This window comes from Podarcis vaucheri, assembly GCF_965113315.1.
Source record: "Podarcis vaucheri genome assembly, chromosome: 7".
NCBI lineage: Eukaryota > Metazoa > Chordata > Lepidosauria > Squamata > Lacertidae > Podarcis > Podarcis vaucheri.
In genome coordinates, this window is record NC_138765.1 from 51,610,881 (window position 1) to 51,629,968 (window position 19,088).

The window sequence follows — 19,088 nt, forward strand, 5'->3', positions numbered from 1 at the left end:
ATGCAGAAGGCCAGACCCAACTGTTTCCTGCAAAAAGTAGCTCCAGCTGCTTCCTGCCAAGGCAAACAAGACCTGGATAGGAAGGCCCTTTTCTGAAGTTTGGTTTCTCCCTTGCCCCTCCAGGTGGACTAGGAACATATTCAACTCCACGTTCTGGGTCCTCATGGTGGGGCCTGTCATTGTTGTCAGCTGGTTTCTGAGCCAAACCACTTTCTCAGAAAATGCCCTCGGGGTAGACCCAGTCTACTGTCCTTGTTTCCTAATTCTCAACACTGAGTAGGGTGTCTGAGGCTCTACTTTTTCTCTCTTCTCCATGTGCAGATGGAGGTGAGGCTTCTACAGGCTTACATCATAGATCTGAGTGACCAGAACACCATCTTGATTCAGACAGTGGAGGAGCTGGAGAACCAAATGCTTGACCTCATGAAACTGGCTGCAGCTGAGGACAAATTTCAGGTATGTGGGGGGGCTGGATGAGGGGTCACAATCCTGGGTTCCAGGGCACGAATTTCCTTGCTGATAGCTGTGGGTCTGCCTGTTTAAGGCAGAGACAGGTTGCCCAACTCCATTCACTCTGAAAGAGGCACTTCTACATTAACTACATTAATTGAAGTTGCAGCACCGTGTTAACCACAGAAAAACCTTAGTGTCATATATTAATGCCTTCTGAGTTAACTTCCTGTTTCTTTTAGCACCCCTGGTGGCCTTTTCTCTTCTCTCCATCACTGTAGGCCTTTCAGCTCCCATCTTTATTCAAATCCCTTGAAATTGTTGATCTTCTAGCAGAAATATGTACGGGTTTGTTAAATCATCCAATTTACCAGAGGCTATTAGAGGGTAGCCAAAATAAATCTAATTTATTTATTTTAAATATATATTATGGAGGAGGCCAGGAATTACAGGCTTCTTAGCCCATTGTATAAGTTGGTGGAAAGCACAATTAAAACTTGAATGATTAAACATTTAAAACAGCCCCTTCCTCAATATGGTACCCCTCAGATCTTTTCGGACAACTGCTTGCATCATCCCTGAGCACTAAATATGCTAGATGGGGCTGATGCGAGTTGTAGTTAGAAACATCCGGAGGGCACCAGGTTAAGGAAGCCTGGAACAGAAAATACAAGCTTTTTGGAGGAAGAGTTAGGGGGGTTTTGCCAAGGGGAATCTTGCCTTGCCAGCCTTTCTGGAGTTCTTTGAGAGGGTTGGTATACAGAGAGATCCCAGTAAACTTTTTGTGTTTGGACCTCCAAGTGGCTTTTGGCAGACTCCATCCCCAAAGGCTTCAGTACTGGAATAAGAGAACAGGCCTTGCTTTGCTATCAGTAACTGCTTAGAGAGACAGCACAGGAATAAATGGACAGGTTCTGCCGTAGAGGCAAGGCGGGAGTGGGGTCACCTAAGGACCTGTTTTGGAACCAGGCTATGTCACTGATTCACAAATAAACTGGAGGCTGGAGTGAGTGGTGAGATGACCAGTTTGGCAGATGACTCCAAACTACTTCAGGAGGGTAAAGACTTGCACAAATTACAAACAACTCCAAAGGGAGTTCCTGCCAGCTAAGCAGAGGTGCCATTTAGTGTAAGTCAACCTGAATTTCTGTGTATTGGGGGGAAATAATCCTTAATGTTCATATAAGACCCTGATAGGGTCTTAAAGTGGGGTCTTAAACTGACTTTCTAAGGAAGTATTGGGACTGGAGTGATGTAAAGTTCAGTGCAAAATCCAGTTCTGTATGTAGCTGGGGTGGGTGGGAAAGGCAAATGTCAAGCTGGGGCCTGGAAAGGATGTGTCCAAGGAGCTTAATGGCTTTATGTTCATCTCTGGCACTGCTGCAGTTGTGCACCTTTCTGGTTGTCCCTTCTCAAAAGAATGCAGTGGAGCAGGAAAGGGCAACCTGAGTGATCAGGAGGTTAGAGCACCTTCTGTATGAGGTGCAATTAAAGTCTTTAATGGTTTTTAGATTAGAAAAGAAAGAGCTTAATAGAAGTTCATTGAATTATGCATCATGTGCAGAACATGGAACAGAGAGGAGTTTTTCTCCCTTTCTTATTAGAACTTGGGCCCCACCAATGAAAGGATTAACAGATGATGGTATGTCTTTACACAATGCAGTTCACTTGTGGAATTCCTGAGATGGGATGCTGTGGTAGATGCTGGTTTTTTCCTGGCTTGAAAAGTGGATTCAGCAAAGTCTTGGAGTTGAATTCTCTGGATTCTGTTCAACTAAAGTTTACTCAGTATTGACCTGTTGAAATTAATGGATCAAATTTACCATAGTCATATTCCTTAATTTCAGTGGGTCTACTCTGAGTAAAGCTTAGATGAATACTACCACCCCCCTCTACAACTCTTGGTCATTGCAGCTCCATGTTCAGAGGCAACATACCTCCAAGTACTCATTGCTAGAGAGCAGAAGGAGGAGGAGGACCCCCTCTGTTTGTGGGATGGTAGGCTTGGGAAGACTTGCCTTGTTCTCACATCCAGCAAGCTGTGCTTCTCTATCAACTCTGCTTTGTCTCTTCAGCTTATTGCACATGCCCTTTTCCTCTCTTGTCCCATCAGTTACTCTGCTTTCCCCCTTTCAGTTTCCTTGCCTTTCCTCCAAACCAACCCACTGCAGAAATCATTTTCTGTCCCACTAGCATTCTGGGATCGCCCTCAAACCTACAGTAACCTCCCTGGTTTTTCTTTTCCCTCTCTTTTCACAGGTTCTTCTGAATCTCTCTACATCTTTTCCCTGTTTCAGTTGGTCTTTCTGAACCCCCTTCTCTTGTTCTACAGGTCTTTTGGCAAGTCTCCTCCCTCATTTCTCTTTCTTCCGGTAGCTGTCAACTCATGGGGGGAGGCATAGAAATTAGCAGGTTAACCTTTTCACATCATGAAGATGAGTCACTTGTACATCAAATTACAGCTCCGATGACCAATGGAAAAGCTGGAAACCCTGCTCTTTCCCCACCAGACAGGACTTTCTCTCCTTAGAGCTCTCAATTTCCACCCTTTCCCCCCCCTTCCCCCCCTCTCTGTCCTCCACTCCACCTTACGCCTCCTCCTCTTCCTCTTTCCTGAGTTTGGCAACAAAGGCAGCTTCCCCTTTCCCAGCACTTAACCTGGTGCAGGAATCTCTGCCCCAGTTGAATAGAACCACTGGCCTTTTCTCTGCTACATGCTCTTAGGCAGAAAAAAGGGCAGCCTGTAGATGGGCCTGTGTGTGTGCTGACCCCACAGATTGGACTGCGAATGACAGGACCCATGGGCCAGTCTTCCCATCTCCCCCTCTTGGGGAATCTTGTCCCTTACTGCAGCAAATGACTGTTGCCTGATTCATAAGGTTGGGAGAAATGTGAATCCAGGTTGCAGGGTGAGAGGGGCCAGCAGGGTGTTCCAGCCCTTCCCAAAGCTTTGGAGTGCTAGGTAGACCATAGCAGATGGCAAACAGAAAACTGAGCTAAGAAGAAAATGTGAGAAAGAAAACTCAAATTTGTTGATTACATATTTATATATATATATTCTTTAATTGCGTGCGCACACACACACTATGGCCAAACACATACTGACAAAGTCTTCATCAGAAGCCTTGGACAATTGTCCATAATAGCTGGACAATTTGATAACTGCTTATTGGAGGAGGACCAAACCCTCAACTGCAACCATTTTTTATGTATAGGAGTTCTGAATGAACACTTCAGCCCCCTGCTGACGTCCTTTATTCTATGCATTCCTGGTAATTTGTGCTGCTGATGGTATAGGAGTGCTTATCTACCTGACCCTGCTTTCAATATCTTTGTGCCTCAAAAGTTTTGGGGTGGACATACAGCTTCTTTTCCAGACAGTGCATGTCCCGTGGCTTCCTGGTGAAATCCTGCTTTTGTTGCACTATAACACAGGGGTGTATCCAGATGGCAGTAATGCAGCAACCCTGAGGAAGTGTTGCAGAACAACCAAAGTAGAATGATGTGTGGTTGGCCCAATATAAATCCACCGCTGTTAGGCTATTATTGTGCCAATGACATGTTGCATAATACAGCTGCAAAAATCCGTCAGTCTGGGGTCCCAAAATGGTTCCTCAGCAGTCACCTAAAGTTGTCCCATTCTCTTTCCATGGCTCTGGGGAAAGGAGTGTGGGACAAGGGCTTTTAGCTTCCTTGGGTGTCTGCTGTCTCCTTCCTATCCCACACTGCTGCAAGGGTAAGGGCAACTCCTGACAGGCTTGAAAAGTGCCTTGTTTGTTGTTGGTGTGTGTGTGTGTGTGTGTGTGTGTGTGTATGAGTGTGAGTGAGAATGGTGTAGGATGGTCAATAGTGGGTGCATGGCCACACGCTCAGAGAACCTCAGTGTTAACAGGTACTCTCAAATTAGTCATCTAGCAGAAAACGGACAGCAGCACATTGGCATGTTTGGAGGCCACATCTTGAAGCCTTTCTTTAGGGTTTGTGCAGGTTTTAATTTGGCCTAAAGCCACAGAATTCCCCCTTCTTTCATGCATTTTAAGCCTCCCTGTGCTCAGGAAGATTCTGTTTCTCTAAGACAAGGGCAATCTTGTACTTGTTTTCCACTTTAAATAGTTCATTGTTTCCTAACCAAATTGTGGGGTCCATCAAAAGCTGGGAAGTGTGCAAAGGGCAGTTCTTGCTGCTCTGCCTACTGAGGCCCCTTCAATCAGTTCTCGCTTTCTCCTCAAATGAGTGGTTCTGTTGGCGAGTCAAAAGTTCCCCGGCATCTCGACTTGCACTGTAGGGGTAATGAGCTGCTCCTGCCCAGGAGCCTGCTTGGCCTGGCCTGCAGACAGCCATTTGCCCACTCTCTCCCAGGTAGGCAGCACTGGGTGAGCTCTTCTCTCTTCCCTTCTGTGCTTCGCTTTGCCTGCTGGTGCAATCCAGGATGTGGGGAGAGGCTGCACAGAGCTCCCTGGATTCCCAGAGCTATAGAGACACCTGCTGGGCAGTGCTGGGAGTGGCAGCAGGTGGCTGGAGCTGTATGCGCATGCCTGGCTCTTGCTTGGGCCTCCATCAGCTGGGCTTGTTTCTTTTGCCAGATGCCCACTTGGACCTATGACGGTGAGGGCAGTGGCTTCTGAATGGCAGTTGGCAAGAGAGCCTTCCTAACTCTGATTTGCAAGGTGTTGGCAGCAAACTCTGCTTTGTTCCGTCACAGCTGTCTGCTGGGATGCGTGGACCTTCAACCCAGTCTGCCCTGGCAAGTCCTGTGGCCAGCTCTCCCAGCCCTGCCCTGAGGAAGCCTCTTTCCTAGTATGTGCTCTCCGTAGCTCTTTGGGTTTCAACTGCAGAACCAAGGGCTCATTTGGGGGGGGGGCAGGTTTCAGCTTCTCAGTATGACTGGTGGTTCCTTAAACCAGTAAGAGAAGTGTGGGAGTTCAGCCCTTTTGGGTTTTTTATATTATTTTTATTTTCCCACCTATGTGCTAAGGAGGAATAATAAGCCGAAAATTCCTCTCTACCTGATTATCAAAGTAGCAGAATAGCTGTCCCCTTGCAACCCCAGGGTGTGGTTTGTCTGGGTAGGCTTCTCTCTTGTGGGGGGGGGCAGTGGGCCTGCACCAATTTGCTGGTGTGGACTGAAGCAATTGCCTGAAATGGCAAAGGGGAGGCATGAAAGGCACCCCAGTGGTTTCTCTAGCTGAGGAACTGGTGTCTGGATTGGTATGGGGGTGGGGTGCCTGTATGAGGTGGCAGAAATGCAATTTGGGCAGAAATTGAATTCCTCTGATAAGGAATTCAGAAGCAGCTGCCGCCGCTGCCTCATTCACTCAGCAGCCGAATAATCATATGCGCTTTAATAATCTTTATTTTACAGGAGTTTGTTGCCAGGGCAACGGAATGTAAGCAGCAGAACGGCCCCTTGCCGCTCTCAAAGGCAAATCTGCAGAAAGAGATTCTCTTGCTGCCTCTCCCCCCCCCCCAGCCCCCTCTCTTTCAGTGTAATGATGGCTCTTATTTTTCATGCGCTGATTTCATAATCGCCTAGAAGGGTCCCTTTCCCCGTTTCCTTTATTTATGTCTGAGGACAGGCCTGGGCAGATGCCTAGAAGCATCCCAGCTGTGGGGGGGGGGGCAGCAAGCAAGCTATTGGGCTGGGGAAGGGGGAATTAATCAGACAGCCTCTTGCTATGCCTTTCCTCCCCGGTGCTGTTTGCCTTCCACACAGCCCAACCAGGTGATTGTCGGGGTCAGGGAAAAGTCAGGAACTGATTGCATTAATTGGAAATTATTGGCTAGGTGCATATTTGGTGTGTTGGGTTGGGAGGGGTCTTTAGAACAGGGCAAATTGAATCACAGTCAGGAGAATAATGAGACCCCCAGGCCGCAAGCTCTGCAAAGGGCGCCCTCCTTCCAGAGTGTTTCCTATAATGGATTCTGCTCTCTTGCTGGAAAGGTGACGTCTCCCCCCCCCCCCCCGCCGCCGCCAAAAAAGACGTAGGCATCTTGATTAGGTGATCTGGGAAATTGGCTGGTTTGGAAACATTTAAAATGTTGGGTCCCTGGAGCTGTAGATCCCCCATCTAGACAGCCGATGCTGGGGCTGCTCATCAGTCTCCTGCCTGCCAGTCCAGGTGCCAAGGGCCAGGCTTTGGATTCAGAGCCAGTGAAAAAGAGTCAGGCCCTGCAGAGGAGGATGAAGCTTCTGCCCACATGCAGTTGGTGGGCTAGAGCAGAGGTCACTCTGTTTCCCCTGCGCTGGAATCATGGAGTCCAAAGGGATCATGGAGGTCATGATGTGCTTCAACCCCCTCCTCAATGTTCTTCCACTATCAAGCAGCTCTTTCTCTTTGGAAGCTTCTTCTGATCTTTAGCCGAAATTAGCTTCCTTGCCATTTTCACTCATGAGTCCCTGTCCTGTCCTCTGAAGCAACAGAGAACAAGAGTTGACTGCACCTTCAGATGTTTGAAATACCTGCTGTCACCTGCCTCATTCACCTTCTCTCTTCCACGCTAAGCATGCCCAGCAGTTCTTTCAACTGTTTATAGCAGAGCTTTGTTCCCTTGCCACCCTTCTCTCGACACACTACAGTTTGTTTATGCTCTCCTTAAAATATAGTGCCCAGAACTGTACACGTTACTCTAGATGCAGGTCTGAGCAGCACAGAATTCAGCAGAACTATGACTTCCCATGATCTAGATCCTATACTTTCCCCTCCATTGGCCACTTAATAATATTTCTGCCCATTGTAACAATTGTAATGCACTGTGCTAGATGCTGTGTGGGTTTTTTAATTGTATTTTTATTGCTTGTTTTTTCTTTTATTATATTACAATTTGCATTCAATAAAATTCAGTTTGTAATGCAATGGAATACAATATAAGAAATGGAAGTAGGAATGTAAATTCAGTTTAAAATTAATATAAATACTTAATGCAGACATGCTGTGGACCACAGTTTGGGAACTCCTGACCTAGATGTGATGCTTTTATTAATGCAACCTAGGCCTATGTTTGCTTTTTTTAAGCAGCTGTGTTGGGCTGCTTGCTCATTTTTGGCTTGAACAGCCTCTGTACCCAGATCCTTTCCGCAGATCCTGCTGCCAAGCCAAGGCTCCCCCATCGTGTTCATGTTTCTTTGATTCTTTTGTTCTTAAGTGCAGGACTTCACGTTTATCTCTATTGAATTTTCTCTTGTTGGTTTCAGCCCAGTGTTCTCGCCTGTCAAGATCACTTTGGATCTGGCATCTGTCTTTTGTGCTGATGTCTCCCTCCCAGCTTTGTGTCACCTGCAAATTTGGTTAGAGTCCTCTCTACGTTTCCATCCAAGTCATTTGTAAAAAGGTTGAACAGCCCGGGGCTTTGCAAAGAGCCCTCTGGCACACCACATAAGACTTCGTTCCAGTTTGAGGCAGAGCCATTAATGAGCCCTTGCTGGATATGGTTGCTCAGCCAGCTAACAGAAGAGAGGCAGGACAGAGCAGCGGTACAAGTGGGGTGGGGTGAGGAGAGCTCATGTTCGGCTGATTGTGACCCGTTCTAGGTAGAGCTGCTCTCCCCAAGGTGCCCTGTCTGTGGTCCAGCTCTTTGGGCTTTTCTGGGAATCCCTGCTTGGAAGCCTTCTAAGCCCCCCTGGCCGCTTCTGCTGCTGAAAGGATATCCTCCACCACTCTCCCCACATAGTGCTCGCAGCCCATCTGATTTGCTTAAATGCTGTGGGGAAGAGCATTAGCACATTTTCCATGCCAGATGTGCACCCGAGCCTGTCCCCTCTTTCCCAGGATAGCTGCGTAACTGAACTGAGGTAGGGAGAAGGTGGGAGGCATGATTTGTGCTTTGCTCTAAGCCTCCTATTCTGTCTCCTGGCTTCTGCTGTTCTCATTGTTCCTCTCCAGTCAAATGGTAGATAGCAGAAAAGCACATTACTTGTGAAAAACAATGAACTGTAACATTCAAAAAGCGGGACATGGTGTGTGTTGCGAACTATGTTTGCCATGACTTGGAATTTTATGGCCTGCTGAACTGCGCTCTAAAATTCTGTATGCTCCTAAAAAGCTACAAAATATAAACTGAATCACAGTTTAAAACAAAGATGATTTTTCACAGTTGCCACAGATCAAGAACTATATTGGAGTACTATTAAGCTTTTTGCTTGAAGTCTCTGATTTCCCGTCCAATAATTGGTAACACCTTCTCTGGCCTGAATAGGGTGACTCAGTTGTGCTCAACTTGATCCCTCCCTCCCCCAAACCCAGCAAGTGTTCCATGTTTGCTCACTCTGCGGTGGAATGCAAATCCAAAGGCTGTTTAAATCTGCCACTCCTAGAGCATTTGTGGGGAGGTTCCTGGTTAGCCATTGTGAGGTCACCTTGCTTGAAACAGCCTGTCCAGTACTGAGGAGATATTTCCTCCTGCCTGTGTAGCAGTGGCTGCTCTTTTTTCCATTTTGGATTAGAGGCCTGGCCAAGATCAGGTGTGAACGTCCAGACTGAGCATAGAGCCTTCTCTTCCTCACAGGGCCATGTACATTGGAGCATGGCTGTTCATGGCAGAGGGAATAAATGGCTTGGTTGAGAGAAGGGCATCTTTCACCAGCCCACCCCCTTGAAGAGCCAGTTGTGCTCGGAGCAGCCTGAGATTTGGAGGGTGGCTGTTCCATTTCCTTCCTCCTCTTCCATTTGGGAGCTGTCTTTGTCTCTGGAACATGGAACATGCAACTTAATAAATGAATTCACCAAGCTCAAGCTCAGCTCTTCTTCAAAAAGGCTTGGCGACTCTTCATGCCTCCCATACTATTTCCAGCAGGCCCTCACAAGTCAGGGAATCCTGCCAGCAACATCCTCAGGCAGGCAGAGCCCTCGGATCCAGCAAGAGGAAAGCCCACCCTGAGTGGCATTTAATCCCAGTCAGCTAATTGCAAACCATGGTGTCTTACACACATTTCCAGTAGGGAAAAATTAAGTGGTTCTCAACTGTTGCTGAGTTTGATTACCAGGATCAATATGCCATAGGATGTTTCGGAATCTGGAGCTGCAGGAAACTATGAGGTTGCGCTAGCTCAATGAGAATTGTTGGGCATCTCTTCCAGGCCTGGCCTGCCATACTGAGGCAAGGCCTACTGCATGGGGCAGTTCCTCTTGTCTCCAGCAGCACCCTGTAGACTAGTGTGTGGGCCAGGTTGCGGGGGGAAAGGCGAAAAATGAGTGGCAGGCTGGAAATGTAGCTTTTGCCAGGAAATGTAGCTTTTGCCAGGGAAAGTGCTGAGCTTGGTGCACTATTGTCTGAAAGTCATGAGCCGGGTGTGCTCCTGATGTGGTGCTGTGGAGTCTGTGGCTCTTTGAGGTGCCATTTCTGGGGCAATGGAGTGTAAGAAAGTGGCTGTAGCCTCACCTCCCTTTTGCTGTTGTGTGCATGGGCCAAGAGTGATGCTCATAAGAGGGTCCTTGAGGCCACCATGTCAAGACTTGGCAAGGCCTCTCTCCCCTCCACTTACTTTGTAACTGTTCAGACTTTGTGTAAAGCAGCATGTTCAGTTGTGGGCCAGAAAGTCCAAAAAGAGAAAGGAGAGAAAGCCATTGAGATTTGGAAGGGAGGCAAAAGCAAGGATAACCAAGAGTCTGGAGCACAAAGTTTGAGGCCTGGCCCAGACCCTCCTGTGAACTTTCTGCCAATTCTGTTGGTCTTTTCTCTAAAACTGTTCTTTCTGGTGGGAGGGGTGTCACACCACTTCTTTTATTCTAACTGCTCTTTCTTCATGGTCACCTGGTGGGCGGGATGTCACACAGTGCTGCTTCCATCTCACCACTTATTTTATGTAGTAGGCATTGCCTCCAACACTTGCATCTGCCGCCTCCACTGTATGTGTTTTCTTCTCTCCCAGCACCCTGCTTGTGGGCACCACTGTGCCTTTCTCTTTCCTGCTATGCTGGGTGCAGAACTGGAGCTTCAGAAATGGAGGCCGCCTCCACCCTTCCTACCACACAGTCCACCAGCACAGACCCCTCTGCTTAATGCCTGTTGAATTCTGTGCTGCGTGCTAATGGGAGCCTGTACTCTGTAACAGGGTCACCAGGTGGAAGCAAAACTGCCCCTGAGCCCTCTGCATAGAGCTGGATCCAAATCAGAATACTGAAAAGCCTGGATGGTGTTTTTTAAAATAATAATAATAATCCTTCCTTTTTAACAGCTTCAGAGCAAATCTCCCAAAGCAATTCCAGCCAAACTTCTAACATTTTAGATACATAAAAATTTTAGGGCTTGTGGTAGTGGAATTTGAATATTATTTATGGGTTTTCATTTTAAAGAGAAGAAAAATACAAAACTTTTTCCTTCCCCCTTTCTCTCTCTGCCCCCCCTTTCATTCTTCATCTCCACAGAGGAGTTTAATTTTAAATGATAAATGTCGAAATTAGAGACCATCGAGAAAATCCAATTTAGTGAGGAGTTTTAAAAATCCCATAATAAACGCCGAGTGAAATGTATGATTTAATGCGGGGCACCAATGGCTGCTATTATGTGCTATTAGCAAAGCGGGGCTGAGAGGGAGTCTTTATCACTGGCTGATGCTGGCTGGCCCGGCCTTTCCTCCTGCTATTGATTTGTAGCCGCTTGTCATAATGACATCGGGAAGCAATGAATGGAAGATGGGCTTTTGATAGGGTTGAGGGGGGCATGGGGGGAGAGCAAAAATTCAGCAAGTTTTCTATCTCTTCTGCCTGATTAGATTTTTTCCCCTGTTCTTTTAAGAGCTTTCACATTCCAATAAAAATGCTAAACCAGCTCTGAAGCAGAATTGTTAGGGAGTAAATAGCTCATCGCTTTTAAAGGGGGAAGAGCAACATCTCGACAGCTCTGCTGACCTCACAGCATTTGAATCTGAAGAATGCTTCTCGTCTTGTGAAATGGAGGTGGCTGCTGGAGGCATCTTCGCCAGGGGCTTGTAGGCAGATCTCATAAACATGGTGGAGAGGGAGGGGCATTATGTGAGAAACCCAGCCAGTTGCCCACAAAACGGACAAGGGGCCCTCCTTTAAAAAGGCTGGGCACTTCCAAGGCATTGCAGCATGGGGAAATCTCATCTTCACATCTGCTGGGGAGAATATTGAACCCTGGGTTGAGAAAAGCAAGAAGATTCTTGCAGCTGTAGCGTCACTTGTGTCTTCAGGAATAAAGTGGTGCTGCCTCTGCCAGGAGGTGCTTCAAGTCTAGCTGTGGAGAGGAAGGGGCCACTGTGGGCTGGCTGTTGATCTACAACTGAAGCATGTCCCGCATCATGCAGCCACATCGAGGTCCCATTGTGAATGGATTTAAGATACTTTTGCGAACAGAAAGCCAAGACCCAGTGCTTTCCAGCAGCCTTGAGATAGCCTTGCAAGGAAGAACTGATTAAATGGTGGGCGCTTCAGGACAGATGAAAGGGAGGTTTACTCAGCACATAGTTAAACTATGGAATTCAGTTCCTCAGTATGCCTTAATGGCTGCAAACTTGGATTGCTTTGAAGGGGAATTAGATACCTGCCTTGAGGGTAAGGCTCTCATGGTTACTTGTCATGGTGGCTGCTTGCCACTTCCAGGGAGGCAGCCTGCCTCTGAACACCAATTGCTGGGGAGGCCAAGTGAGGAAGGTACTCTTGGGCTTGTAAGTTTCCCAGGGAGAAGAATGCCAGACTAGAGGGTCCCCCTTTGGCCTGATACAGCTTCAGGGCTGCTCTTAGATGCCCTTGCAAGCTGCTTATGTCATGGCCTAGCCAGGACATGGCTCTAAAGGGCATTACTGCTACATTTCCAGTTCCTTGAAGCCTGCTTCCTTGCCTGGTCCCCTGGAGGTGGCTCTTCTTGCTGAGACCCAAGCCAGTTGCTATTTGACATGTCTGTCGTAAAGCAACTGGATTGCTGTCCTCCTCCCATAAGGAGCAGGTGAAGGACCACATTTTGCCACCTTGCCCACAAGGATATCATGGGGGAACATTGTCAAGTGCTTTGCAGAAATTAAGATATGCTTTGTCCACAGTGGTCCCATGGTCTGCCTGTTTAGTAATTCCATGAGAAATGGAGATTAAGGATGGGCTTGCATGGCGATTACACTATAAAACTCTCATTGGCTTCTGTTCTACAATGCAGTTTTATTTTCTAGATACCCCCAGCCTACTGTTATAGCCAGACTGTGGTCATTCATTATTAGACTTGTATTCTGTTGCTCCCGTTTGGCATTGTGTGTGTATGAGAGAGAGGGGGGGGAGGGAGATGCATCACAAGGTGGGGACATGCGAGCTCCCATTTGGAGAGGAAGTCTTTTGGGCTGTGCAGCAGGCCCAGCGCTCAACAACCTGGACTCTTCTCTAGCCCTTTTTGACTCCATTAGCAGCAGTCAAGGGAGGCTTCCTGCAGTAACCCAGATAGGCTCCTGCAACTCGGGGGCCTCTGCTGCTGCTGGCGCAGTGCTTCTCTCACACGCTTGTGTTCTCCATACTTGATCAATCACTGACAGCCTCATTGTTTTATAATGCCCCTCTCAGCACGCTGTTTTCAACCCATCGCCCTGCTTGCTTTATAGTCTATAAATATTTAATTCTTTAATAAACTGCTTATGTGTAACACCAAATGACAGGTGTGTGTCGTTCCTCTCTTCCATGGTGCATCTGTTTGCTAAACAGTGTTCTGCTCGCTCTCTCGGCAAGAGCCACAATGCCTCTTAGCCATCTGCAGCTTTGCTCTTGGAGTCTGGAGTCTCTTGGCCTTCAGAAGGTGGTGCTGGGCTCACTTCTGAGCATGCTTCTACTTGGGGGGGAGGTGGAGGGCCATTTGCTCTTGCCCCAGATTGGCCTCTATACAGCTTCTGTCAGCTGCTGCTGCTGCTGCTGTTGGGCTTTCTGTAAACCCCCCACCTCCCTGTTCTTTCTACACTGTAAGCTATGCGTGGAGGGGGCCCTATCCAAAGCCTTTGCTCCAACCATTTCCTTGGTGCTGCTGTCGCTGCTCAGTGTACTAACATCTAGACAGCCAAGTTTGGGGGCCCTGGCCTCACTTGTGGCACCTGAAAGACTAACAATCTTTTAAAGGTGCAAGCTCTTTTGGACTATCCTCAGTTGCAAGGCTATGTACATGCGGTTTGCGGGGGCAGGATTGTAAATAGTGAGGTCAGAGTGAATTGAGATGCAGAAAAGTACAGAGATGCTGAAGCATCTTTAGCCAGTCCTGGCAGCTCCAGGGTCAGCAATCTAAATCTTTGGCTGAGAAACAAACAGAATGGTCAGCAGACCCTCCAGTTTGGGAAAAACAAAGCTTCCTTCCACCCCCACCACAGTTAACCCTGGTTACCTTTATTGCTGTGTTTTGACACTGTCATCTGTTCTAGAGCTTTTTGTTATATAAAACCTCTTCCTAAGCTAAACTTGCTGTTTGACCCTACCTTATTTTAAAGGGTTTCCTTTTTGTGTCTATGGACACCTCAAAAGCCTTTGATGTGTTTACATAAGTTTTCTCTATGAAGAGCATAGCTGATGTATTGGGTGTTATGTAGGGAAATCTGAAGGGTCCCTTTTAACATGAGACCTCCACTGGGTGGGGAGGCAAGATTGCAGACAAAGCCCTACTGCCCATGAAAGAAGCTACACAGTGGATGCTGAAGCCAGGCCTGGGGCCAGTTTTGCCAGTTACTTAATACACACCTTTTCAACCCAGCCTTCAGATCTTTTTGATGAGGCTTTCAAGGCGGCTTTTTACTGAGTAGTCTATTATTAATATAATAATAACATACTGATGCTGATATTTAGAGCTGATGAGCTGGTTGTACAGTACTGTTTTTGATTAGCTGTTGCAGGTGAGGTATTTTGTACTATTGCTTGTAAACTGCTTTGTGATTTTTAAGAAGAGGGGTGTATATGTGGAGTAAATGGAAACTTTCCTCCTCATTGGCAATGCTTTTCTGGAAACATGAAGAGATGCTGTTTTCTGCAAGGGTCGTGGTATGTGGCTATAAACATGTTGTTGTTGTTGTTGTTGTTGTTGTTGTTACTATTACATTTATTTATAACCCACATTTCCCCCAAACTGGGACTCAAGACAGGTTACACAAATTAAAAGAACACAAATAAAATACAAAAAGCTGAAAACATGTAAAAGATAATTGTTAAAAATTAATTAAACTCTAGTAGGGTTAACATAATATAAAAACAAATCTATTAAAATACAGATAAGAAAAACAGCACAGCACTATTAAAACCCACCCTTTCTTTACTTTTTTTTAAAAAAAAGCAGTTTCCAAAGGCCTGTCTGAATGCAACAGTCTTCACCTGCCAGCAGAAGGACAAGAAAAGGGAGCCAGTCTAGCTTCTCTAGGAAGGGATTTCCAAAGTCTGGGAGCAGCCGCCAAGAAGGCCCTCTCCAACATCCCCATGAAGCATGCCTGTGAGGGCGGTGGGACTGAGAAAAGAACTTTCCCCAAAACTCTCAGAGCCTGGTCAGGTTCACAGGAAAGAATACAGTCCTTCAAATAGCCTGGGCATAAGCCATGTACGGCTTTATAGGTCATACCTAGCAATTTGAATTGTGCCCAGAAACAGATGGATAGCCAGTGGAGCTGTTGTAAAAATGGAGTTTTATGCTCCCTATAATCAACCTTGGTCAACCATCTGGCTGCAGCTCTTTGGGCCAGTTAAAGTTTCCAAGCACTTTTCAAAGAGAGCTCCATGTAGAGCATGTTATAGTAATCCAAACTGAAGATTGTGCCACCTCTCATCCCATCTGAATTAGGATGCTGTAGAACTGAAAAGGGCAACCAGGAAATATGTGGGAGTGGTCAGAGCCCCTGTCTTGGGAAGAAAGGCCAAAGAGATTGGGTCTTTTTAGTTTAGGGCAGGGGTCAGTAATTTTTTTCAGCAGACGGCCGGTCCACTGTCCCTTAGACCTTGTGGGGGGCCAGACTATATTGGGGAGGGGAATGAATGAATTCCTATGCCCCACAAAGAACCTAGCGATGCATTTTACATAAAAGGACACATTCTACTCATGTAAAAACACGCTGATTCCCGGACCGTCTGCGGGTCGGATTTTGAAGGTGATTGGGCCAGATCCAGCCCCTGGGCCTTAGTTTGCCTACCCATGGTTTAGGGTTAGTAGGGCTGGAATGTGTTGCTGTGGAAATCATGCCTTTCCAGTCACCAGTTTCATATAGCAGAGATTTTTTTTATTTAAAGTTTATTTTATAGCACCCTTCATGATTTCAAATTTCAGGACAATGTGCAACATAAATCAAATATAGAAATACATTTTTAAAAGGCCTGTAAGACTTTAAAACAGACTAAAACTTTCACATGTTTAAGTTGTGGGCATATGGAAGGTTTCAAATTGCCCAGGGTCACACTCCCATGCGGCTCACCTTCCATGGCAACTTGCTGGGTCAGTCTATTATATCAAATGCTAGAGTATTCCAGCACCTAGTCCAGGCGGGGGATAATCTCCATCTTGCTTGACAGGCATGGTCTGCCAGGCTTGCCCATTTGGCCCACCAGACTGTTTGGGGCAAGTCACGCCCATCTCTAAACCTGATGTCGTAATTCTAAGGTGGGGCTTGGCTGACAGGGAAGACTTTGCCTTAAACCTGCTTTTTGCAGTTCTCCAGACACCTGACAACTACCTGGTTATCAGGAGCCTTTGAAGCACTGGACTTCCAGTGAGAAATCATGGCTGTTTAAACATTTCCTGACAAGGTTCCAAGTCAGAGATAATTAGGTGGTGTTTAATGATAGCTATTGCCTATTGTATTATCTCTGAAGAACAGAGATAACAGGGATTAACTTCCAGTGTTCTGGAAGGACTGTTCTCCCATCGTGAGACTGAGAAATCTTCAAGGTGAATGACCAGGCAGCAGAAGAACTGCAATCTTGCCCAAACACCACTTAATAGGCCTAGGTGTCAGTCCTTAGGGCAAAGATCAGCTCAACCTCCCTTTCTTCAATCATTTCTGAAACTCCTATAAATTACTATAGAGACTCTCTCTCTGACCCAACAGCTGGTTTAAGACGAGATGCCATTAAAGGGCTCAAAACAAAACAAAAAAGCATGCTCTAATCCATGGGTAGGCAAACTAAGGCCCTGGGGTTGGATTCGGCCCAATCGCCTTCGAAATCCAGCCTGCGGACGGTCTGGGAATCAGCATGTTTTTATATGAGTAGAATGTGTCCTTTTATTTAAAATGCATCTCTGGGTTATTTGTGGGGCATTGGAATTTGTTCATTATTTTTTTCAAAATCTAGTCTGTCCCCCCCACAAGGTCTGAGGGACTGGTTGAAAAAGTTTGCTGACCCCTGCAAGTCTAATCATACGTCCCAAAGAAAGTTGTTAAACATCTAAGAGATTCCCCAACTCAAAAAATTTCATCTTATTTTATTCTATTCTTAATCCTCAATTTGACTGGTGAATGAGCTGCTTGTAATGTGAAACTATGTGACAGCTTGTTCTGAGAGTGGAATGTTAAGAATATAACTTCCTGATAAGCAAGGACTATGGATTTCAGGGAAAGCACTCAGTATAGGAAAAATACTGAAAAACACCCCACTGATTATTGGTGTCATGCAAAAATTATTGAAGGAGCACTGAAAAGAACTAAGAGTGGAGATGCACAAAATGGTAAATGGAAAGGATTGGACAAAGTTGAGGCTGGAGAAAATATGCAGCCTTTGAGAAAGAAGACTGGTGGTGGTTTGCCTGAGCAGTAGATTGTAATAGTTAAGCTTGAGGCTATGGATGATGAAATCGAGAGGACCTCCACATGCCTGAAGGAGCTAAATGCTGGAGTCATGATGTTGGAGATGGGGAAGGAAACCACGGATGGAGAGACTAAGAAATATCCTAAGCTGGCAGAAATAGAGTTAGGAAAGAAATGACTATAAAATTTGAACTAAATCTAGAAAAAAATATTATTAAGCCTCTCGCAACATTCTTGGAAAAATAATGGAAGAAGAGGAAATGGAAACTATGTTTTTTTAAAAAAGGTTAGGATGGAAAATGATGGCCAACAGAAAATAGGAAGATAAGGATCTGGGTGTGAAATAATGATTATATACAAGTAAATAACTACGGATCATTTTTTCAGTATATGACCACAGCAAAGAGACTCTTGAAGGAATAAAGACCAAGGATTTACTGTTTCTCAATACTGGAGGTAAAATGGTTATGTTAGTCTGGAAAACGACTGTTATTGACTTTTATCAATAGTAATAATCGAAGAACCTCTTTTGGACTTTTTGGAATTAAAAATGAATGAATTTGAAATGCCTAGACTTGAAGACTGGAAAAGCATTGCCTAGCAAATGGAGTTACAGGTAGGTAGCCATGTTGGTCTGCCGTGGTCGAAACAAAATAAAAAAAATTCCTTCCAGTAGCACCTTAGAGACCAACTAAGTTTGTTATTGGTATGAGCTTTCATGTGCATGCACACTGGAGGAACACCTGGATACCACCCTGGAGTGAACATTTGAAAATTTTGAAGAACTCTTGTATATACAGCTGACAGGTGCATAGTTGGAAGTCCTTTTTTACTTATTTCTTTTTTTATATTCTGTTATTGTTATTTTTTTGGGATGCGGGTGGCGCTGTGGTCTAAACCACTGAGCCTAGGGCTTGCCGATCGGAAGGTTGGCAGTTTGAATCCCCGCGACGGGGTGAGCTCCCGTTGCTCTGTCCCAGCCCCTGCCAACCTAGCAGTTCGAAAGCACATCAAAGTGCAAGTAGATAAATAGGTACCGCTCCAGCAGGAAGGTAAACAGCATTTCCGTGTGCTTCTCTGGTTTTGCCAGAAGTGGCTTTGTCATACTAGCCACATGACCCAGAAAAACTGCAGACAAACGCCGGCTCCCTTGGCCAGTAAAGTAAGATGAGCACCACAACCCCAGAGTCGTTCGCGACTGGACTTAACTGTCAGAGGTCCTTTACCTTTACCTTTTTTTTGTTGTTATTTTTTACTCCTTTAATATTTTTACTTCCTTGTTATTTTTTCTTTTTTGCTTTGTTTTGGCTTCTGCTTTCCTTTGTTTCTTTGTGTTTTTTGTTATCCTCTACTCAGGGTTAATGAGGGGTTTGCATACAGATGAAGGTGATGGATGGTTGTTGAAGGACCCTGTGTGAGAGGCAGGGAAGGGAAGATCTCCTAGGGTGGGAGGCTGGGTGAAGAAAGGGAATCTCCAAGGGGAGAGCTGGGAGGGTTCACCTTTTTCTGTTTGGGACAATTTAAGATCTCCCAGTGAGAGAGGACTTTGCATTCTTCTTTTTCTCTTCCTTTGTTTTTGTTTAGATTAGTTTGGTTTGTGTTGCATTGCATTATGAAAGGTCTTATTAAATTCTTACGGGTGGTGGGGGAGAGGAACCTTTGAAGCATTGCACAAAGGAGAACCTAGTGCGAAGACAGGATCATTCTCCTTTTACATCATCCATTGCAAAGGGAGAGCAATCCTGCTTAGTGCTGGGCTTGGTTGCACTTTTCTGTTACGCAGGCAGGGGAGTGGCACCCACTCAAAGGAGACTGCTGCACACCCACTTAAAGGAGAAGCAGAGCAAAATACAGTTTGAAATGTCTTCCCCTTTGCCAGCTTAACAGAAAAGTGCAGTGTACATGTACACACACCACACAATGGCTCTCTCATTCCTCATTCCTCCAA

General features: G+C 46.0%; 1 protein-coding gene across 6 annotated transcripts in view; it reads left to right on the forward strand.

Moving 5' to 3' along the window:
• Window positions 1-19,088, forward strand: part of PMFBP1 (polyamine modulated factor 1 binding protein 1) — an 83,632-nt gene that overhangs the window by 13,613 nt on the left and 50,931 nt on the right. For all 6 annotated transcript variants that reach the window (XR_014221408.1, XM_082229262.1, XM_082229261.1 and 3 more), the window contains exon 3: window positions 322-456. Coding sequence is in view for 5 of the 6 variants with exons in the window: in XM_082229262.1 (XP_082085388.1) it covers window positions 322-456 (135 nt within the window). In the remaining variant the exon portion in view is untranslated. The remainder of the gene's footprint in view (window positions 1-321; window positions 457-19,088) is intronic.